Raw genomic sequence first — 18037 nt, 5'->3', positions numbered from 1 at the left:
CCCAGGTCACATGCTCTCTGCAGAACCTTTTACGAAGGTCCTTAAAATACCAGCACACTTAACTCCAGCATTCAAACTAGGGACACTTTTAGTTCAAGAAACCGTAAGATAAGCAGCAGAAAACCACAAACAAAATGAAGTTGTGAAATTAAACATGATTGGCCAGTTCTAAATTTTCCCCATTAATTTCCTTTTACTTCTCATCCACTTCCTTTGCCTTCAACAAGTACTTACTGACAGGCGAGGAATAATAGCTTCCAAAGGTTTAAGGGAAAAAATATATAAGAATAATTTTAAATCGAGAAGAAAAGTATCTTTATTAATGCAATTTTTCAGTAAATTGAGAAAACTCTCAATTTTTATGTCAGCATAGACTACATCAGCCAAAGTCATGGAAGCCCAATACTTTCAGGTACACAGTTTGAGAAGTCCTGATTATGCCCAAACTTCTCCTTTCCCAGATGGAGAAGTTGAGGTTCAGAAGGAAACCAGTTAGTGGCAGAATGGGACCTAGAACCCAGGTCTTCTGGCCCTCAGCCCAATCCTCTCCCCACTCCATTTCCTTCTCGGGTTCAAGCATACCATGGACTAACCACACATTCCCAAAGGCAAAGAGCCATGCAGACCACAGGCAGCATATAGGAACTCAGTTGATGTCACAGTTGTGTGCAGTCAATATGCCCCACAAACTGTGTTCATGTCTCAGGACTCCTCAGGGCCCTTCTCTGAGCCAGGTGGTCTCCAGAGAGCAGCTGGCAGTGTCCCCATATGGTCTCCCTTCCCACAGCAGACAGGCAGGACTGCCACTCACAGCCTGGGGTTCCTCCTAAGCTTTAGGGGTGATGTGCAGGGATTCATAATCTGTTTTGGACCATGGAGCCATAGGACAGTCTGGTAAAATCGATGGACCCCTTCTTAGAATGTTTTTAAATGTGTAAAATAATTAGACAGGGTAATGAGGAGACTAAATACATAGAAATACAGTTATCAAAACACTTATACAGGCCTAACCGGTTTGGCTCAGTGGATAAAGTGCCGGTCGACTCCGGTCAAGGGTACATGATGTGGTTGCGGCTATGACACTTGTCATAGTAAACCCAAGTAAACCCATAGTAAACCCAGGCAGGGCCAAAGCGTTATGCATCTCCCCAGAAAGATCCCTGGAAATGGACATTTATGGGAACCCTGGGTCCATTCTGATGTCTCCCAGAATGTGTCATGGGGTTAAGGACCCCAGGGGTGTGCAGGAGGCAGCTGATGAATGATTCTCTCTCATCACTGATGTTTCACTCTCTCTCTCCCTCTCCTTTCCTCTCTAAAATCAATAAAAATATATTTAAAAAACAAAAAAATTTATACTTAAGTATATGATGTAGTAATATGTGCTTCTTTATCAACACATTGAATGGCAAGACCTAGAGCACATATAAAGATTGCTATTATTCCGAAGTAGTGATAATTATAAATGCTTTTGGATATTTGTGCAACAACTATAGTGTGATATAAATCAACGTATGATTTCTATTGGTGACAAACTTGGAGGAACTCACAGTAATATAGTTTTGAGCCTAATTATCCTTAATTAAAGTACATGCTAAGTTTCAGTTAAATGTTGGTGAAAATAAAGTATAATTTTCTACAGTCCAAATTTATGAATTCTATCCCTGAATTCTATTCACAAAACCTGTAAGGTTTAAGAACCTCTGATGTTACCACATAGACCTCAGGACTCATTAGATATAAGGTATATAGGGACACCCTAATGAGCTGACATGGGTAGCAGGGAGACCCTGTCTACAGTGAAGAACAGGGGACCCAGAACCATCCTTACCACCTATCAAGCAACAGAAATGACCACTGGGCATCTCCAGACCTCGAGGCTCAAAGAAAGACCCTGCCAGGCACTTGGCTCCTCTTTGGCTAGTCAAGCTGCCCACTCAGACTATATCGGAGTATATTTCCTTTTCTTGCAAATAAACTCTTGCATGCTTTGCTGCCAAAAAAAAAAAAGAAAGAAAAAGACCCTGCCATATGCAACACACACTTCAGCTAAACCTTGCAAACATGCACAATCCTCACCTGCATCTCCACTCATGGAGGGTGAATCCTTCCTGGGGACCTGATAAGAGTAGGAGACACAGCCAGCCCACTCACTTCTTCTGGAACCCTGAGCATCTGGGTCCGGGAGAGGGAAGGTGATTTAGCCAAGAGCTTCAAGGCACAGGTAAGACTTCTGCAAGTCACCCAGACCATCAGTCACTCTCCCAGAACTCTCTTCCCACCTCTTTACTTTAGACCTCATTCTGTGATTCTCTGTGGTCAGGTTCACTTCCCCTAATAGACTATGAGATCCTTAAAGGCAGGATCATGTCTTATGCACTTGTGCATCATCAGTGCTTGGCCCAGGACGTGGTACCTATCGGTGCGCATAAATGTCTTCTAAATGAGAGGCAGGAGAGAGGGGGCCAGAAACGGAGCCTGGAAGGTCTCCCTGGTAATTGCTTTCTCTGTGTTTGTCTAGGAGCCCAAAACATCTAGCACTGCCATGAAGAGGAATGATTAGAAGGATGAAGATTAACTGTTCCCTGACCGGCTCTTCATCAAATACAGAGAGTGAGGTAAATAATAGTAGTAATCACGAATTAAACTCAAAGTATTTAACAACCAGCCTAGGATATTAAGTCAGAACAGGCACTGGCCATGGATCCCCTGACAGTCATACCAGAAGCACTAGTTAGACATCAGTCTCCTGGGAAGACAAGCTAACCACAAGGAAAACAGACCTAACAGAGGAAGTTAGCCCATCTTGACTTATTGGTTTGCATAGATTCTCTATAATCAATATTTTATTTCCTTAAAGCAGCGATTTTCAACATTTTTCATCTCAGGGCACACATACTAGTAAGCTAATTACTAAAATTCCACAGCACACCAAAAATAATATTAATTTTTGCTGATTTAACAAAAAATAGATATAATTTTTATGAATTCACACCAGATGGCTATTGTTGTGTTGGTTGTTGTCATTTTAATTTGACAATCTAAGGGAAAAGAGGTCAGTGCTCAGTAGTCAGGTATTGCACATTTTAAAAATTCTTGTGGCACACTGGTCGAATCGCTGCCTTAAAGTATGAATTAGCAGCATGAGCTTGTACAGGTCACATCCAGTTCCTGCTCTCTGATGGAATTCAAAGAAATGTCAAGGCCTTCTAGCTTTAATACCCTATGATCCTGTTTTCTCATACTTCACAGTTTGCATCTGGTAACAGAAACCCAGCAAAACAAACAGCCAGCCAAGCTGGTGCCCCGGCCGGAAGTCCTTCACCAGGCCCTTCAATGACCCTTGCCCTCCGCTGCTATAGGGAGGACACTGGCAAATAACTGAAGCCCAGAAACTCCTTCCAGCCCCTTTGGAGGGATCCTGGAGACCACGAAGTGAAGACCTTGAGAAAGAGCCACACCAGCACCCGCCCCCGACACACCTCTAGTCAAACCCTCGACCTGCTTTTCACTCCACCTTATGGCCAGATTCTTCATAACGTGGGCAGTGCTTATCTCCAAGGCTAGTTGACTACGTAGCCCAAACACCATCCCTGGAGAGTCATCTTCAGAGACTAAGGGAAGCAGTCGTTAGGAGACCTAGTTTCAAGGGACAGCCCTGCTCCTCACCAGCTTGACAAGGCACTTGGGTTTACTATGACAAGGAAACAATAGTTGCTTAATCACCTCAGTGGGGTTGCCAAGAGCATTAAATGGGAACACTGAATGTCAATTTTTAAATAGTAAACTCTTTGAAAAGGGAAATAGATATTTAACCCAGGTTCAGGGTCCTTGCCTCTCTCTGTATCCCCACCCCCTGATTTCCTCGAGGCCTCCCCTCTGAGATCAGACCCAGCCAGGCCTGGTGGCTCTGCTCTCTGCTCTGCCCTGCTGTGTGGCCCCAGGGGCAGCAGCTGCTGGGGCTTTGTTTTTTCCCTAAAATCCCTTGGGGCAGGCGAGAAGCCCAAGGCTCCAGCATACTGCTTCAGTGGGACAGGAACACATCCAAGGCCAGGGGGAAATCATGGTATTTTCCCGTCATTAGCACAAGTCAACAGCAGCGTGACTGCTGCCCATACTCTCATGGGCATAACAGCCATCACCAAGAAACAGTATGGACTGGGGCATCGTTAAATTCCACATCTGTATTTTCTCTGCATGTGCTACAGCCTTTCCTAAGAATGCAAATCCCTACCCCATTCCAGAGGAGGAAACAGACTAATTTTATCATGGAGTCAGCAGAGGTGTGGGGACCCTTGTCCCATAGAAATACACCACTCCCCTCACTCCAGCTCCCAACAGCCAGCTCATAATGCCTGAGGCAGAGCGATGACAGAAAGACCTCCAGGACACTGTCACCCTAGAAAACCAAACAGCAAGGATTCCCTAAGGATCAGGAAATTTCCTAAGTCCTATTTTCCTAGCAAAGCAGTTTGAGAGCTTTGCAGACACAAGCTCTATATGGGTCACAGAGAAGACAGGGGGGGGGGGGGGAAGGGGGGGTGCCCATCTCCACACAGGTGGCCCTCATCTGCCAAAATCAGTAGTGAAGAGGCAGGGGTCTCTGTCATCAGCAATGTCTTTAAATGAAATTCTAATGAAATGGCAGAATGTAACAAAATACATAGGAAAACTACTGAAAAATACTGAATAGTCTTTAAAATATGAACATGGACAATGCCAATATATGGAAATACGCACACAAAATGAAAAAGTGAAGCACCAAATGGAAGATAAGCACCAATTATCATCCTCTCTATAGTGCGCCAGTAAGCAACTAAAGTCAGAAATGAATTCTGCAATATTCAGAGATTGGTGGATGCAAAGTTCCTTCGATCTGTGGGACTGAGTGAGTAATGTTTAATAGGTCTCTCATAGAAACCCATTTTGCTCCAATTATCTTAAAATCAAAGTGAACCCAGAACCCAAAAGACAACCCATCCTAGAAGGGTGGGGACCACTGAGCAGGAGGGGCCTCAGCACCTGCTCTCCAAGCTGCCACCAGGGCCAGTCAAGCAATGTCCTCGCTTCTGTGAGGTGACAGTTCCAGACTGCTGCTCAAGGCCAGAGGCTGAACATCCTAACACAGAGAAGAGTTGCTCAGACCCCAACAGGCCCCCAGAAAGTTGTTCAGACCTTCACAGGTCCCCGTTAATGCACCTCTAATCTGTATTTACCAACATGGCATGAGAAGATGGGGGTGGGCTGAGAAGATCATGAACCACTGGCCCTGAAGGAGGTGACTATTCATTCTCAGTCTTGTCAGTGGCACACAGCTGGATAATGTCCATTACCATTATGGGAGTGATGAGGTAAATTGTGGGGAGGGCATATTGTTCATCCATTAGGAGAAAAATGGATTAGATGCACGTGCAGAATGTGAATGGTCTGAAAAATATAGGGCTGAGAGAAAAAGTGGGAAACAGAATGGACTACGGAGCATCTTGTATAAATTCATAATGCACACAGTGCTGAGAAACTGCCACCACCAAGAGGAGCCTAAGGGGCCATGACCACGAAATGCAACGTGGTGTCCAGGATGGAATCCTGGGACAGAAACATCACAATGGGCAAAAACTAAGGAAATCTGAATAAAGTATAGATTTTAGTTAATGATAATGTATTGATGATCACTGTCATGATTTCTTACAATTTCCAGACAAGAGGGTTCATTAATAGTGTATATGTACCATATTAATGTAGACGTTAATAATAGGAGAACTAGGTACAGGGTATACGGAACTCTGTCCAATTTTTCTGTAAATCTAAAACTGTTTCAAACAATAAAGCCCATTTTAAAAATGAAAACAAAAATACATAAAGCAAGAACGACACTACACATTTCCCAGAAACACAAAGCATTGGAATTATTACCTATGGAGTGAGCAGGCAGTGAAGAGTGAGGGGAGGTATTTAAATAAATATGCAGACCAATGATAATAATGCACCATGATTGAGAAGTGCAATGAACTCAATTCTTTGCATCAGAGGTCCCAAAACTAATAACAATAATACATTTTTAGAAGAGAGAGAAAGAGAGAGAGAGAATACAGTAGGTCCTGATGGCTACATGAGTGTTGGGAGCTCTGATGACAGAGGGGGAACCAGGGAAGTTGAAATAGCCCTAGGAAGGAGGAGTTAGGTAGACTTTGACTTTGAAGGCAGGGGTGGGGGCTGGGAGGGAGGAGCTTTTGGTGGTTACAACAATCCAGGACCCACTCACAGCCCCATCTAACATTGGTTAGTCCTAATTCCCAGCCAAAGCCAGGAAAATCCAATAGCAACTAAAATAAAACATGCTGGAAGGCTGCAGAAATGGGCAATGATACTATTAATAGTAGTAGTAAAAGTCAACAGGACAGTTATATTTGAATTTGAGATCAACAACAAATAATTTTTTAATATAAGTATAGCCCCAATATTGCATGGGACACACTTATCCTAAAAAATTATTTATTGTTCTAAAATCCAAATTTGACTAGACATAGTGAATTTTTATCTGCTGAATCTGATAACTCTACATAGTAATAATAGCAAATACTGCTCTAGATACTTTATTTAATTGTCTTGTTTCATATTCATAACAACTTAATGAAGAATGTATTGTTATTCCTACTTTATAGACATGAAAACTTTGACTCAAAAGGATCTAGTCACTTGCCCCAAGGTTGTGAGGCTGGTATATGCCAGGCCTGGGATGTGAACATCTGTACTCTGACTCCAGAGTCCACGTCTTTTTTTTTAAATCTTTATTGTTGAAAGTATTACATATGTCCCCATTTTCCCCTATTGACCTCTCCCATCCCACCCTCCCCCCTTACCCCAGGCCTTCACCACCCTATTGTCTGTGTCCATGGGTTATGCATATATGCATACAAGTTCATTGATTGATCTCTTTACCCTGCCCACCCTCCCCTGCCTTCCCTCTCAGGTTTGACAGTCTGTTTGATGCTTCTATGTCTCTGGATCTAACAGAGTACACATCTTGAGCACCATGCTTCCCAACTGAGCAGGGAAACAAAGTGGGGCCTCCACACCCTGACACCTACAGGCAAGTGTGTGTACTGCAGCCTGGCCACAGTGGTAGTGCCAAAGTTCTCAAAACACAGGACTACCTTAAGAAACCTTCCCACCAGACCCCAATCAGAGGCACCAAGTGAGCTTTCAGTTTCAAAAAGTGGAAATCAGCACCCTCACAAAAAGGGACGCCAAGCAACCCTAAAAGAGAGCGCTTTCCCTACACTGGTGGAAAGAATAACAGGAGAAGTAGCTCCTGACTTAAGGGTCTGGATAAGCAGCATGAGTCAGCACAAAGAAGGTCTGAGTCAGGCCACATGCCATCCTGCCTGGGGACAGAGAAATGCATGAATGACCTCTGGGGGTCCCTTCCAGTTTGGGGACAACCTTAACTTGATTCTCACAAAACAGGTTTCTGATGAGAATGGCACTGCACCCCTCAACATGACACCTCTAAAAAGAATCATAATGAGTATTTATTGAGCACCTACTATGTGCCGAATATTGTGCTGAATGTTCTCATTACCCTGGTCTAATGATGGGACATGTAAAACTAAAATCCATCGGGGTGTCTATTATTTTGTAGATGAGGAACCTGAGACTCCGGGAGGTCACTTACTTATTCAACTAACATGTGTTAAACACCTACTACTTTATTGTTTAGACTCTGTGTTAGGTGCTGGGGATACAGCAGTGAACCAAACAAGACCCCTGTCTTGGTGGAGCAGGTGGGGCACAGAATATAAAAACAAATAAACCTCTCATGTTATTTCAGGTAGCAGGGCTAAGTGTGATGAAGAAAAGGAAAGCAGGATCAAGGGACAGAGTGAAGGGGCTGTGGTATTCTAGCTAGGATGGTCAGGGAAGATGTGTGGAAGGAGGCAGCATTTGAACAGAGGTGTGGAGTAAGGGAGTGAGTATGCACAGGCCTGGAGAAGGATACAGAGGCAGAGGGGACAACCAGTGCAAAGGCCCTGACGTGAGGGTGACCAATACATACAAGATAAGGCTGGTGGGCTGGAGCAGGTGCAGGAGGATGGGAGGGGTAGAAAATGAGGTTGAAGAGTATGGTGATAGCAGGTCATTTTTAAAGGATCACTGTGGTATGGAGAAATGGATGGGTAAATGAATTCATAAATAAATGAAGGGATAGATGGATGGATAGATGGATGGATGGACAATAGACAGATAAATTTCCATGGATTCCCTTAGGATGGCTACTGCCCAGAGGTGAGAATACACATAGCTCACATGTTTAGTTCCCAAATAATCAACTCAGTTGATTCAGTTCCCAAATAACCAACTCCCTCAGAGGTCCCAGGCAAGCACATGCCTTAGTGAAATAGAGCCTGTATAGTGGAATTTTGATCCATAGTTCAACAGGAAAACAGGGTCTTCATCCCAAGGAAACCATTACAGAGATGACCACAGGATGGGGCCTGAGAACACCAGGAAGAAATGTCCTGCTTTCAGTCCCTACTAGGCTGACTCCCACACAAGAGCCTGGCATGCGAGCACACACACACACACCACACACACACACACACACACACACACACACACACCTACTACCTGGGATCCCCTAGGTAGAGTCACTAGATATACCAAGACCCTTCCTCAAGTCCTTGGGCAAGAAAATCGGGTTTTTCCATCAGAAAAAAAATGCCACCTTTCAGAACAAAGCCAAGGCTCCCTACAGATGACACTGGTCACCTGGAGCCCAGCCCTACAGGGTCATCCCATCCCACAACCTTGTGACACCTGCCCAACCTCACCTCCACGTCCTTCTCAAGCTCCAGCCCAGCCTCCATCAGGTTGTGCTCAAACTCCTCCCGCTGCTCCTTCCTCTCCTCCTCCAGGGCATCCAGCCGTCCCAACTCAATGTCACGAGAGCCCCCAGCATGGGGCTCCTTGCCAGTCTCCCCATTGGAGATGATGGCCAGCGACTGGCCAGGGGAGCTGTGGCTGGGATGTGCCCCGCGTTTCCGGTGGTGGTAGGCCAGCACGTAGTCGACCTTCCTTTGGTTGTCATGGAAGTGCATGCGACTCAGAGGGGCCTCCAAGGACACTGACTCGTTGGCATCCAGGTAGTTGTTGACGACCTGGCCAGAGAAAACAATAGAAATAGTGAGGCCTGGTGAGGAAGATGTGAGAGACAGAGGATGCAGACCTTACTCTGAGCCCCAAAAAATGCACTAGGAAGCAAGCCCCTTAGGCCCCGAGGCCCCAACTGCCCCAGTGAAAGGACAGGGTGGCCTAAATTCACCTGCCACACTCACCCCACACAGCCCTCCACCCCCTGTCCACAGCCCAGGCATGGGTACCTTCACACCTGTTCCAGCCTTCATGCACACATGCACGCTCACATACAGACTGCACACACAGCAGCAAACCCATGCACAGCCCCACCACCTGCCTCCACACACAAAACCCCAAGCCCACTCCTGCACATGCACACAGTCACTCACCTAGCTCTCTGCACCAGCACTGCTGCACACACATCCGTGCACACGTATAGTATATCACCAAGTGCACTCTGACATGCACACAAGCTCTCCACATGCACAGTGGCACACCCATCTCCTTGCAAATCTACAACACCCATACACACACACACACAGAGTACTCACTGGCAGGTTCTCTGGATCCATTGGAACAAAGGCCAATTTCTGGTCACCTGGCCCACCCCCACGTCCCACCCCAAGGGCATTCACTATACACTATGCCCCTCACAGCCCCACATTATCCTCTTCCTCCTCCTCTCCAGCCACTGGTGGCAGCAGGGGACTGACTCCTGCTCCCGTCCACCTGTGGAGATGGGACATTGAGAGAAGAGGAGAAAGAATGAGGCGGAGCAGAGGAGGGACCTGCCTCCCCTTTGGGTGTTTCCCTGTTTATTACTGGCTTGATACCCAGCTGCCTCAGCAGCCACCTGAGAGGTCACCTGGGCAACCAGGCACAGGGGAAAGCCTCCCGAGCCACCACAGCAGAGGTGGGAGGGGAGCTGTGGCGTCTGCAGACCAATAGGTGGGATCATTGGACTTCTCACACCTCCTTCTTCCAGGTCCTCTGACCAAAAGACTCCAGCATGGCTGGGACATTACACTGTCATGACTCATAGAGAAAGGAAAGGAAAGGGGGCCTAAATAAAAACCCCGCCTCTCTCTCTCTCTCTCTCTCTCTCTCTCTCTCACACACACACACACACACACACACACACCTGCCCCCTAAGTGGAATTTCCCCAGTCACGAGGCTCCCCTTGGCCATCCCCCCAAGCCCACTACTCACGGAGCTGCTGTGGGAGCTCTCTTCACTGGACAGCTTGCCAGAATCTTGGTTGGAGCTGCCCTGCAGACCTGGGGCTGGGGGACCCGGCACCTTGAGGTATTGCTGTCCTTGTTTGGGGCCCTGGCCGCCCCTGGCCACTGCACGAGGGCTCAGCCTGCGTGGGGAGCCAGGGAGCAAGGGGATGTCTGTGAGAGGAAAAGACAAAACAGGCAAAGCACTTCAGGTGATGGGGAAGCCAGGACACAGAGGAGCTGAGGCCCTGAGGGAGAGACATGGTGGGTGGTCCTAAAAATGGGCATGTCTCCTCAGAGCCTTGGTAATCCAGGGTCACACTGGCCATGGGGAGAAGAGAGTGGAGAAGGGGAGTCTCGCTCCACTACACACACACACACACACACACACACACACACACACACGCGGAGCCTGGAGCCACCAGCAGGAGCCCCTGTTGATGATCGCTGTCATAATCTCTTGTAAGTCCCAGACAAGAGGGTGGCATCATGGGAGCCAGGGTAGGTGGGATACTGTCTGGAGGCACATCTGTAATTAATTCCAAAAACTTAGGCTGAGGGCCTCTCTGGGGGCAGCCAAACCAGCCAGCACCACTCCTGGAGGAAAGAAAGAGCAAGGAGAAACCAATGGTGGGCCCGCTGAGGGCAGGAGTGTCCTCTGACAAAAGAGCAGCCTCCAATGTCCTTGAGGGGTCCCCACACACCTTCTGGCTCCACCAAGGCCTCAGAGCTCATGGCCCTTCCTCAATCCTCCCCAGAGCAGCCCTTCTAACAGCAGCACTGCAGTGCTATTTCCAAAGACTCCCAGCAGCACCCTGGAGGGAGAGGAACCAAGTGGGTGATGGAACACAGCATGTTAGAAGTGGGGGGACTGAGAGATGAAACACTCCACTTTGCACCAAAGTCCCAGACAGGGGCCACAAGTTGCCAGGGTCTCACAGCTGATCACACTCAGTCTTTTCCCACCTCTGAGGAACACTTTCAAGCAGAGAAGCATAGTCCAGTGCACCTGGATTTGACCCTCAGCTCTGCCACCTGGGCTGAACCCTCAGCTCTGCCACTTGGGCTGAACCCTCACTCTGCCACCTGGATTTGACAGTAGCTCTGCCACCTGCACTTGACCCTCAGCTCTGCTACCTGGGTTTAGACTTCAGCTCTTCCACCTATACTTGACCCTCAGGTCTGCCACCTGGGCTGAACCTTCAATTCTTCCACTTGCAGACCCTGCGACCTCTCTGAGCCTCTTTCTTCAACTGTAAAGGGAAGAGAATCCCAAACGTGCAGGATTGTAATAAGTATGAGAACTAGAGATGTGATGCAAAGTACCCAGGACAGTCATTAGCCTATGTGTGTGCAACAAAAGGTGGTTATTATAATTGTTCTCATTATTTTCATTTAAGCTCTGTGTGAACAGAAATTACACCTTATACATCAAGCTCAGCCCTTACCCCTGCTGAATGAGTGAGAGAATTAATTAATTAATTAATTAATTAATTAGCAAACAGCGGCTCTTCCTAGGTCTCTTGAAACAGAGCTCTGGCCAGTTACCAGTTTGTGGAGCAGCCCCTGTGTGCACGCTCTCTGCTGGGCAGTTTCAGTAAGCCTAAGACATTGGTCCCTGCACCTGAAAAACTTAGCATCTTTCATGCAGAAAACACAAGTATGACCAGCAGAGTAAAGCTTTCATAATTTATTTCTATATTGTGGGCTCCAGTCCATGTTGTGGGAGACCAAAAAGCTAGGTCAAGGTAGGCCTCCAGAGGAATTAAGCCTAAAGCTAGTTTTGAAGGGTAGGTGGCTTCTGGAAGACACACCCTAGAGACAGAACATGGAGGGCAAGAGTGGGCATGCATGCTGGTGATGCAATAGAGTGGCCTCCAGCTCAGGACATCAAGGGAGGGGCTTCTTTGTTGGTCTTTGGTCTTGCCTCATCCCTCTCCCTCATGCTTTTCTGCATGCTTGCCCTCCAACTAGTCCAGGGCAGAACTAAGAATAGGACTCCACACCCCAGGGAAAGCCTGAAGACCTCCAGATGCATGCCTCACAAGCCAAAGACCATCCTGATGTGTAACTGGGCAGGTAACAAAGGTTACCTGTACCAAGCTCATCAAAGTCCACCCTTCCTTCACCACTACACTCACATTCACAATTGTGACTCGGGACAGCTCAGATTCAGAGTCAGCCCAAAGCTTTAGTCAAACCACTATCCAGGAGCCACCATGCCTTAAAGGTGCCACCTGGGTTTGAGGCTGGCCTCCAGGGCCCCCCTGGTCATCCTGGCTGCTCTCTCTGCTTGTACTCTGACACAGACATCACAGCTGGGTCCAACCTCCACCATCCCACTGGCTGCAGGTATCTTAGGTTGTGCTAAAGAGGCAGATGAAGGAACAGGAGCAGAGATTTTGAGAAACAAATAGTAGACACTAAAGTCAGGGAGAGGCCCAAATCTAAAAGAAAAGAAAAAAAACAGGCAGAGCTTGTTTTTAGAGTCCTGTCAATGCCTGTCTATAGATTGTCTCTTCCCTGAGCTGCCCCAAGGCCCCTCCCCACCTTTGGTTCCCCCAGATTCTATGCCTGCACCTTCCCATCCACCATCAGGGCCTTCGATAGCCATTCCTTCTTCTGGCTGTTGGCTGTCAAGGATAAGAAGCAAATTTACAGCCCATGCTGACATCTTGACATAATATGAGTGAAAGCATTTTAAATCTCTTTTTTTTAAATTTTGAAATCTTTAAAGGGCCCTACAGATCTTACTAGCCCTGCATGTTTGCAGGGGCAGAGGTCTTAGCTGAAGGAATCCTCTCTGAAGGTGGGCACTGGTACACTGTGCTAGGGGAAGGGAGAGATGCTGAAAGGCAGCAGTTCTTCCTGAGCTCTTCAAGTCATGCCATCTCTTATACAGTTTGGCACAAATCTTTAGGGTCACAGCAAAGGCTCGGTGCTTGGACAGCCCTTGGAGTAGGGAGAAAGATAAAACAGGATGTGGAGAACTTGTTAGAGAAAGGCTCTGAAGCAGGTGATGGGAAGGAAACTGGAGCAAAGGGACCAGGTGACACAAGCAAAAGGAAGCTAGAGAAAGAGCAGGAAGTGGATTCCCCAGGCCTGGAGAAGGAGAAGGGAGTCATCAGAGCCCGAAGAGGTTCCCAGAGCTTCCAGGATAGAAGATCAGGAGAAGTTCTCCAGAGGGAGCTGGACTTCCAGGCATCAGGGCTTTCCCTTAAAGTGTCCCTCATGGCACCGTTACTCTCATTACTAACCACTGGCAGGTGCAGAGTGCAGTGCTCTGAAAAATCGGGCAGCCTCTGTCATGAGCCTTTCAAGGCCAGGGCTGCCCCGAGGGGAGACAGAGCATCCAAACTCTTTTAGGATAAGAACAAGACTCCAAGTGGGGATGATTCTACCAACAGGCAGGCCTTCTTGGGAGCTTCAGAGAGAACCAGTCACTTTCAGATTTTGAGGCACTCACCATGGCCTCTCCCCAAGCATCTTACCATGGACAGATTTCAATTAGGATCAACACTTACTGAGGTCTCCCCCTGCTTCCCTGCACACATTTGACCCAGGAAAACAGCCTACCTTTGAAACTCCAAGCTCAAAATTTGGATCCAACGGCCCTGCTGATCACCCCTCCTCTTGCCCCATAGGTCCTGCTACAGCCTCTGTACATGGTCAAAGAAATCAGGAAAACCCTCCAGTTCTCTCCACTCAAAAGGGATCATTTCAAATCTGCCCCTTCAGCTCTGCTTGTCTGATAGCCTTGGCTCAAGAATAGCCCTCTCTTTGTGAATAAGTGTTTTCAAACTGCAGCATTATTCGTGGTGGCCAATCCATGGAAACAACCAAAGTTTTCTTCTATAAACAATTGGATAAAGAAGTTGTGGTACATATATACTATGGAATACCACTCAGCCTTAAGAAAAGATAAAATACCCCCATTTGCAACAACATGGATAGATCTTGAAAGTATCATGCTAAGTGAAAACGTCAGACAGAAAAAGTCAAGAACCATATGATTTCACCCATATGTGGGATATAAAACTGTAAGTAAAAAATGAACAAACAAGACAAACAAACAAACAAAAATGTAGGCAACAGTATGGTAGTTACCAGAGGGGAAGAGAAAGGGGAGATATTAAAGGAGATAGTAAAGGATAGAGGGAGTATCATATAGTTATACACTTGAAATCTATATAATTTTATTAACCAATGTCATCCCAATGATGTTTTTAATTTAAAAAAAAATTTAAAGAACAGCCTTCTCTAGCTTCATGCTCAAATATCTCTTTGCTGATGATGATCCTACCACAAGTTCATTTTTACCTTGAACCTGGATAAGTATGAGTTTTCTGCCACTAATCCTACTCCTCTCAGATCCTCTTCGATCCTCCCCAATCCTTTACCCTCTTTGCACACTACAGCTAGTACTACCATTTTGAAACAATCTGATCAAGTTACTCTCATTCAGTGGATTTTCCTCCTTCTTAGGATGAAGACCAAACTGTCTTATATGGCATACAGGGCCTTTCACAATCTGGGCCCTGCCTACCTGTCTGAACTGCTTCATCTGTTTACACCCATCCACAGCCTGCTTCACTGGCCCTCTCCTCTTGCACACACCATCATCCATTCTCCAATCACAACTGGACATTTTTGGGAGAAAGGGTAAAATATTTATAATCTTTCACATCTCTATTCATTAATGCCAAAACATTTTATTTCTCAAGCACTATATAATACTTTGGAAATATAAGGCCAAATAGAACCTGGGCCTTTCCACCAACCCCTAGGTGCTCATAAGGAATGAGGATTAATAAGGAAGGAAGATAGATTAGTAAGGAGATAATTTCAGGAATAAGAGAAGAATAACGTTGGGGTATGAACAAGGACCTATAGAAGCAGAAGCCCTCAGGTAGAGCCTCTCAGAGTACATGAGTTTTGAGGTGCATCTAGAAAAGTAGGCATCTTCCAATGGGCAAGGTAGGAAAGGAGATTCCAGGGAGAAAGACAATAATTTGCATGGACCTTTGCAATCAGCCACTGAGCTTAGCTGTTTCAGATCATCAACATCACAAAGCAGAGTGCCTGCCTCCTTCTGCTCATTTTCCACCCACATAATCCCATTAGTTTCCAACTATGTGGTGGGATTTGAGGGTGAATTTCAGGAAGGACACCTCTGATTTAAGTACATACTTTTAAGGCCCCTTACCATATTTACTGTCAACCTTCCCATTATCAATCATCTGCTAGTCACTTTACACACACACACACACACACACACACACAGACACACACACACACACACACATTCCAGAAAGACTGAACTACCTGCTTCAAGGAGGTGACATGTGGGGAAGCACAGAACTTGGTTGGAAAGTTTGTAAGGAGGAATTTCCAAAAGGTCAGGGGCCTCTAAGGGGAGCTGGCTGAAGGTGGCAACCCCTGCCTTGACTTTTCCAAACAAGTCTGAGTCCCCAGGTGGTTTACTGGAATCTTTATGCTTAGTCTTCAGATGCATGTGTCTTCTCCAGGGTGCTTACCTTATTGATAGTATCTAATAGTTAATTTTAGTTCAAGCTGCTGTTACAATAAAAGCCTAAGGAGGCAGGCGAGCGGGGGCTGTTTGGTTTCTCAAGCCAAGCAGTCTCTTAGCCCTCTCTTTCACAGAAATGTGTGCCGGAGTAATCATTCCTAAGTTGCTAGGGGTCTGCCGGTCAGCCCTGGCAGTGACATGCTTTTTCTTGTATTTGGTCTTTAAAATTGTCCTCCCTTTTGCTTCTAACCAGCTCTCCTCAATTCTATACCAGTCCCCGCTCGGTTAACATGCAGGGTTCATGAGTTATAATAACATTAAAGAATTATAAGCAGGGAAGCAACATGATTAGAATTACATTAGAAAGATCACTCTGGCTATAGTGAAGATAAATGGGGTGTCAGGATAAGGATGGATGGATGGATGGATGGACCTCAACTTCTTTGCTGCTATAGGTGACCCTTCATAAAACTTTTATTTCACTTGTAACCAAAAACCTCCACGGTCCTGAGGCTTACAAACAATGTGGCATTCAAAGACTTCCATATCTGGCTCTTATATATCTCTGCTGCCTTATCTGTCCATCAGATAAGAACATTCAAGTTTGGTCAAACCTATGTCCAAGCTGATCCTCACTCTGTGCCTTTGCTCAGGCAATTATCCCTGCTTGGAATGCTCTCTCCACTTGTCTAAGTCTCATCCAGATAAAGTCTTACTCATACACTGAACCTTCCCTAACCACTTAAGGAAGTCCTCAAAATGTTCAGAAAATTTGCCTGTTATGTCTTTGTATTCCTAGTATAGGACTCTGGATGCAACAGAGGCTCAGCAAAAGTTTGGAGGTAATGATGCAGGGAATTGGAGACTCCTTTATTATAAGTGAATTTTGAACAGAGTGGTTTCCCCTCTGAACTGAACACAAACCTTCCCTAATTATAACAACAGCTATAACAACCCTAACTACTAACATCCTGCATGTGCTGGGCACTGTTCTAAGACCTTTATGCATATCGACTCATTTAATCTTCAGGATAACCCTATCAGATAAGTAATATTGTTATCCCATTTTACTGATGAGGAAACTGAGGCATAAAGTAGTTAGACAACTTTCCTAAAGTCATCAGCTAGTAAGTGGCATACTCACAGTCCACACTTTTAACCGCTAGGCTTACCTATACTCAGGAAGAGGAACAACCAAGAATACAAACTTGATAAATCTGGACTTCCTGACTAGGCATTCTTAACATCCCTCACTCCTTTAAAAGGGTCTTTTAATAAATAGCATTTACATTCAATGCTCAGACCCCAAATCCTAAAAGTAAAGACCAAGGACAAGAAAAGAATAAGAAATTCATTTCAGGAAGCACTTTTCTCAATGATAAAATCCACAGATTGGAACTTGGATGAGTTGCCCAAATGAAACCTACTTGTTGGCAGCCCATCCTACACTGTATTTTGAAGTGTGGCTGATAAGATTAAAGTATAAACGGTCCTACCACAATGTCTTCACCTGCTTCTCTAACTCATACTAGTCAGATATCACTTGCATTTCAAAAAATGAATATTAAGAAAAAGAAGCAACTGAATCTGTTAGCTAACTACTGTCACACCAGTTTACTATTCATTCATTCATAAAAAAACCATTTAATAAGTATTTATCACATTCCTTCCCTGCCTTGTCCTGGGTGCTGAAAACATGAAGATCTCCAAGCCTACTTGGGAAGATAAGTGTGTAACTCTGTAACTTTAATACAGTAAAAAAAACGTGGATATGCCATGCCAAACTTATTTTTGTAGGCCTCTATGACAGAGACAACTACCTGCTTACCAAAATCCATGTTTTCTTCTTCTTCTTCTTCTTCTTCTTCCTGAACACACAGCTGGACCATATTACCTAATCTCCATGGCCACGAGGCTGAATTCCAGCCAGAGGAATGTAAACTGAGTGATACCTGCTACTTCCAGGCCTGCTTCATATCATAGTAAAATTCCCGTGCATGTTCCCGCATGCTCCTACGTGGTCTTTTCCCCTTTAGATCACTGGAATGGCAACTCCCAGGGCCACTTTCGAAGTCATAGTTGAAGTTAGCTGAAGATCCATTACTCTGGGTCCCTGAAAAGCTACATGGAAAAGAGCTGCCTCGCCAACTT

At 45.8% G+C, this 18037-nt stretch overlaps 1 protein-coding gene across 1 annotated transcript in view; it reads right to left on the bottom strand.

Moving 5' to 3' along the window:
• Positions 1-17775, bottom strand: part of ANO2 (anoctamin 2) — a 302486-nt gene extending 284711 nt beyond the window's left edge. Inside the window, exons 1-3 of the mRNA XM_070408835.1 lie at positions 17715-17775; positions 10346-10530; positions 8832-9158 (exon numbers count right to left, since the gene is read on the bottom strand). Coding sequence (XP_070264936.1) covers positions 8832-9158; positions 10346-10530; positions 17715-17775 — 573 coding nt within the window. The remainder of the gene's footprint in view (positions 1-8831; positions 9159-10345; positions 10531-17714) is intronic.
• Between the last annotated feature and the right edge of the window lie 262 nt (positions 17776-18037).

This window comes from Myotis yumanensis, unplaced genomic scaffold, assembly GCF_028538775.1.
Source record: "Myotis yumanensis isolate MYYU_CA2020_CCGP unplaced genomic scaffold, mMyoYum1.0.hap1 SCAF_3, whole genome shotgun sequence".
In the NCBI taxonomy this organism is placed as follows: Eukaryota; Metazoa; Chordata; class Mammalia; order Chiroptera; family Vespertilionidae; genus Myotis; species Myotis yumanensis.
Note: the sequence above shows the minus strand (reverse complement) of the source record. Positions and strands in the feature narration are given on the sequence as shown.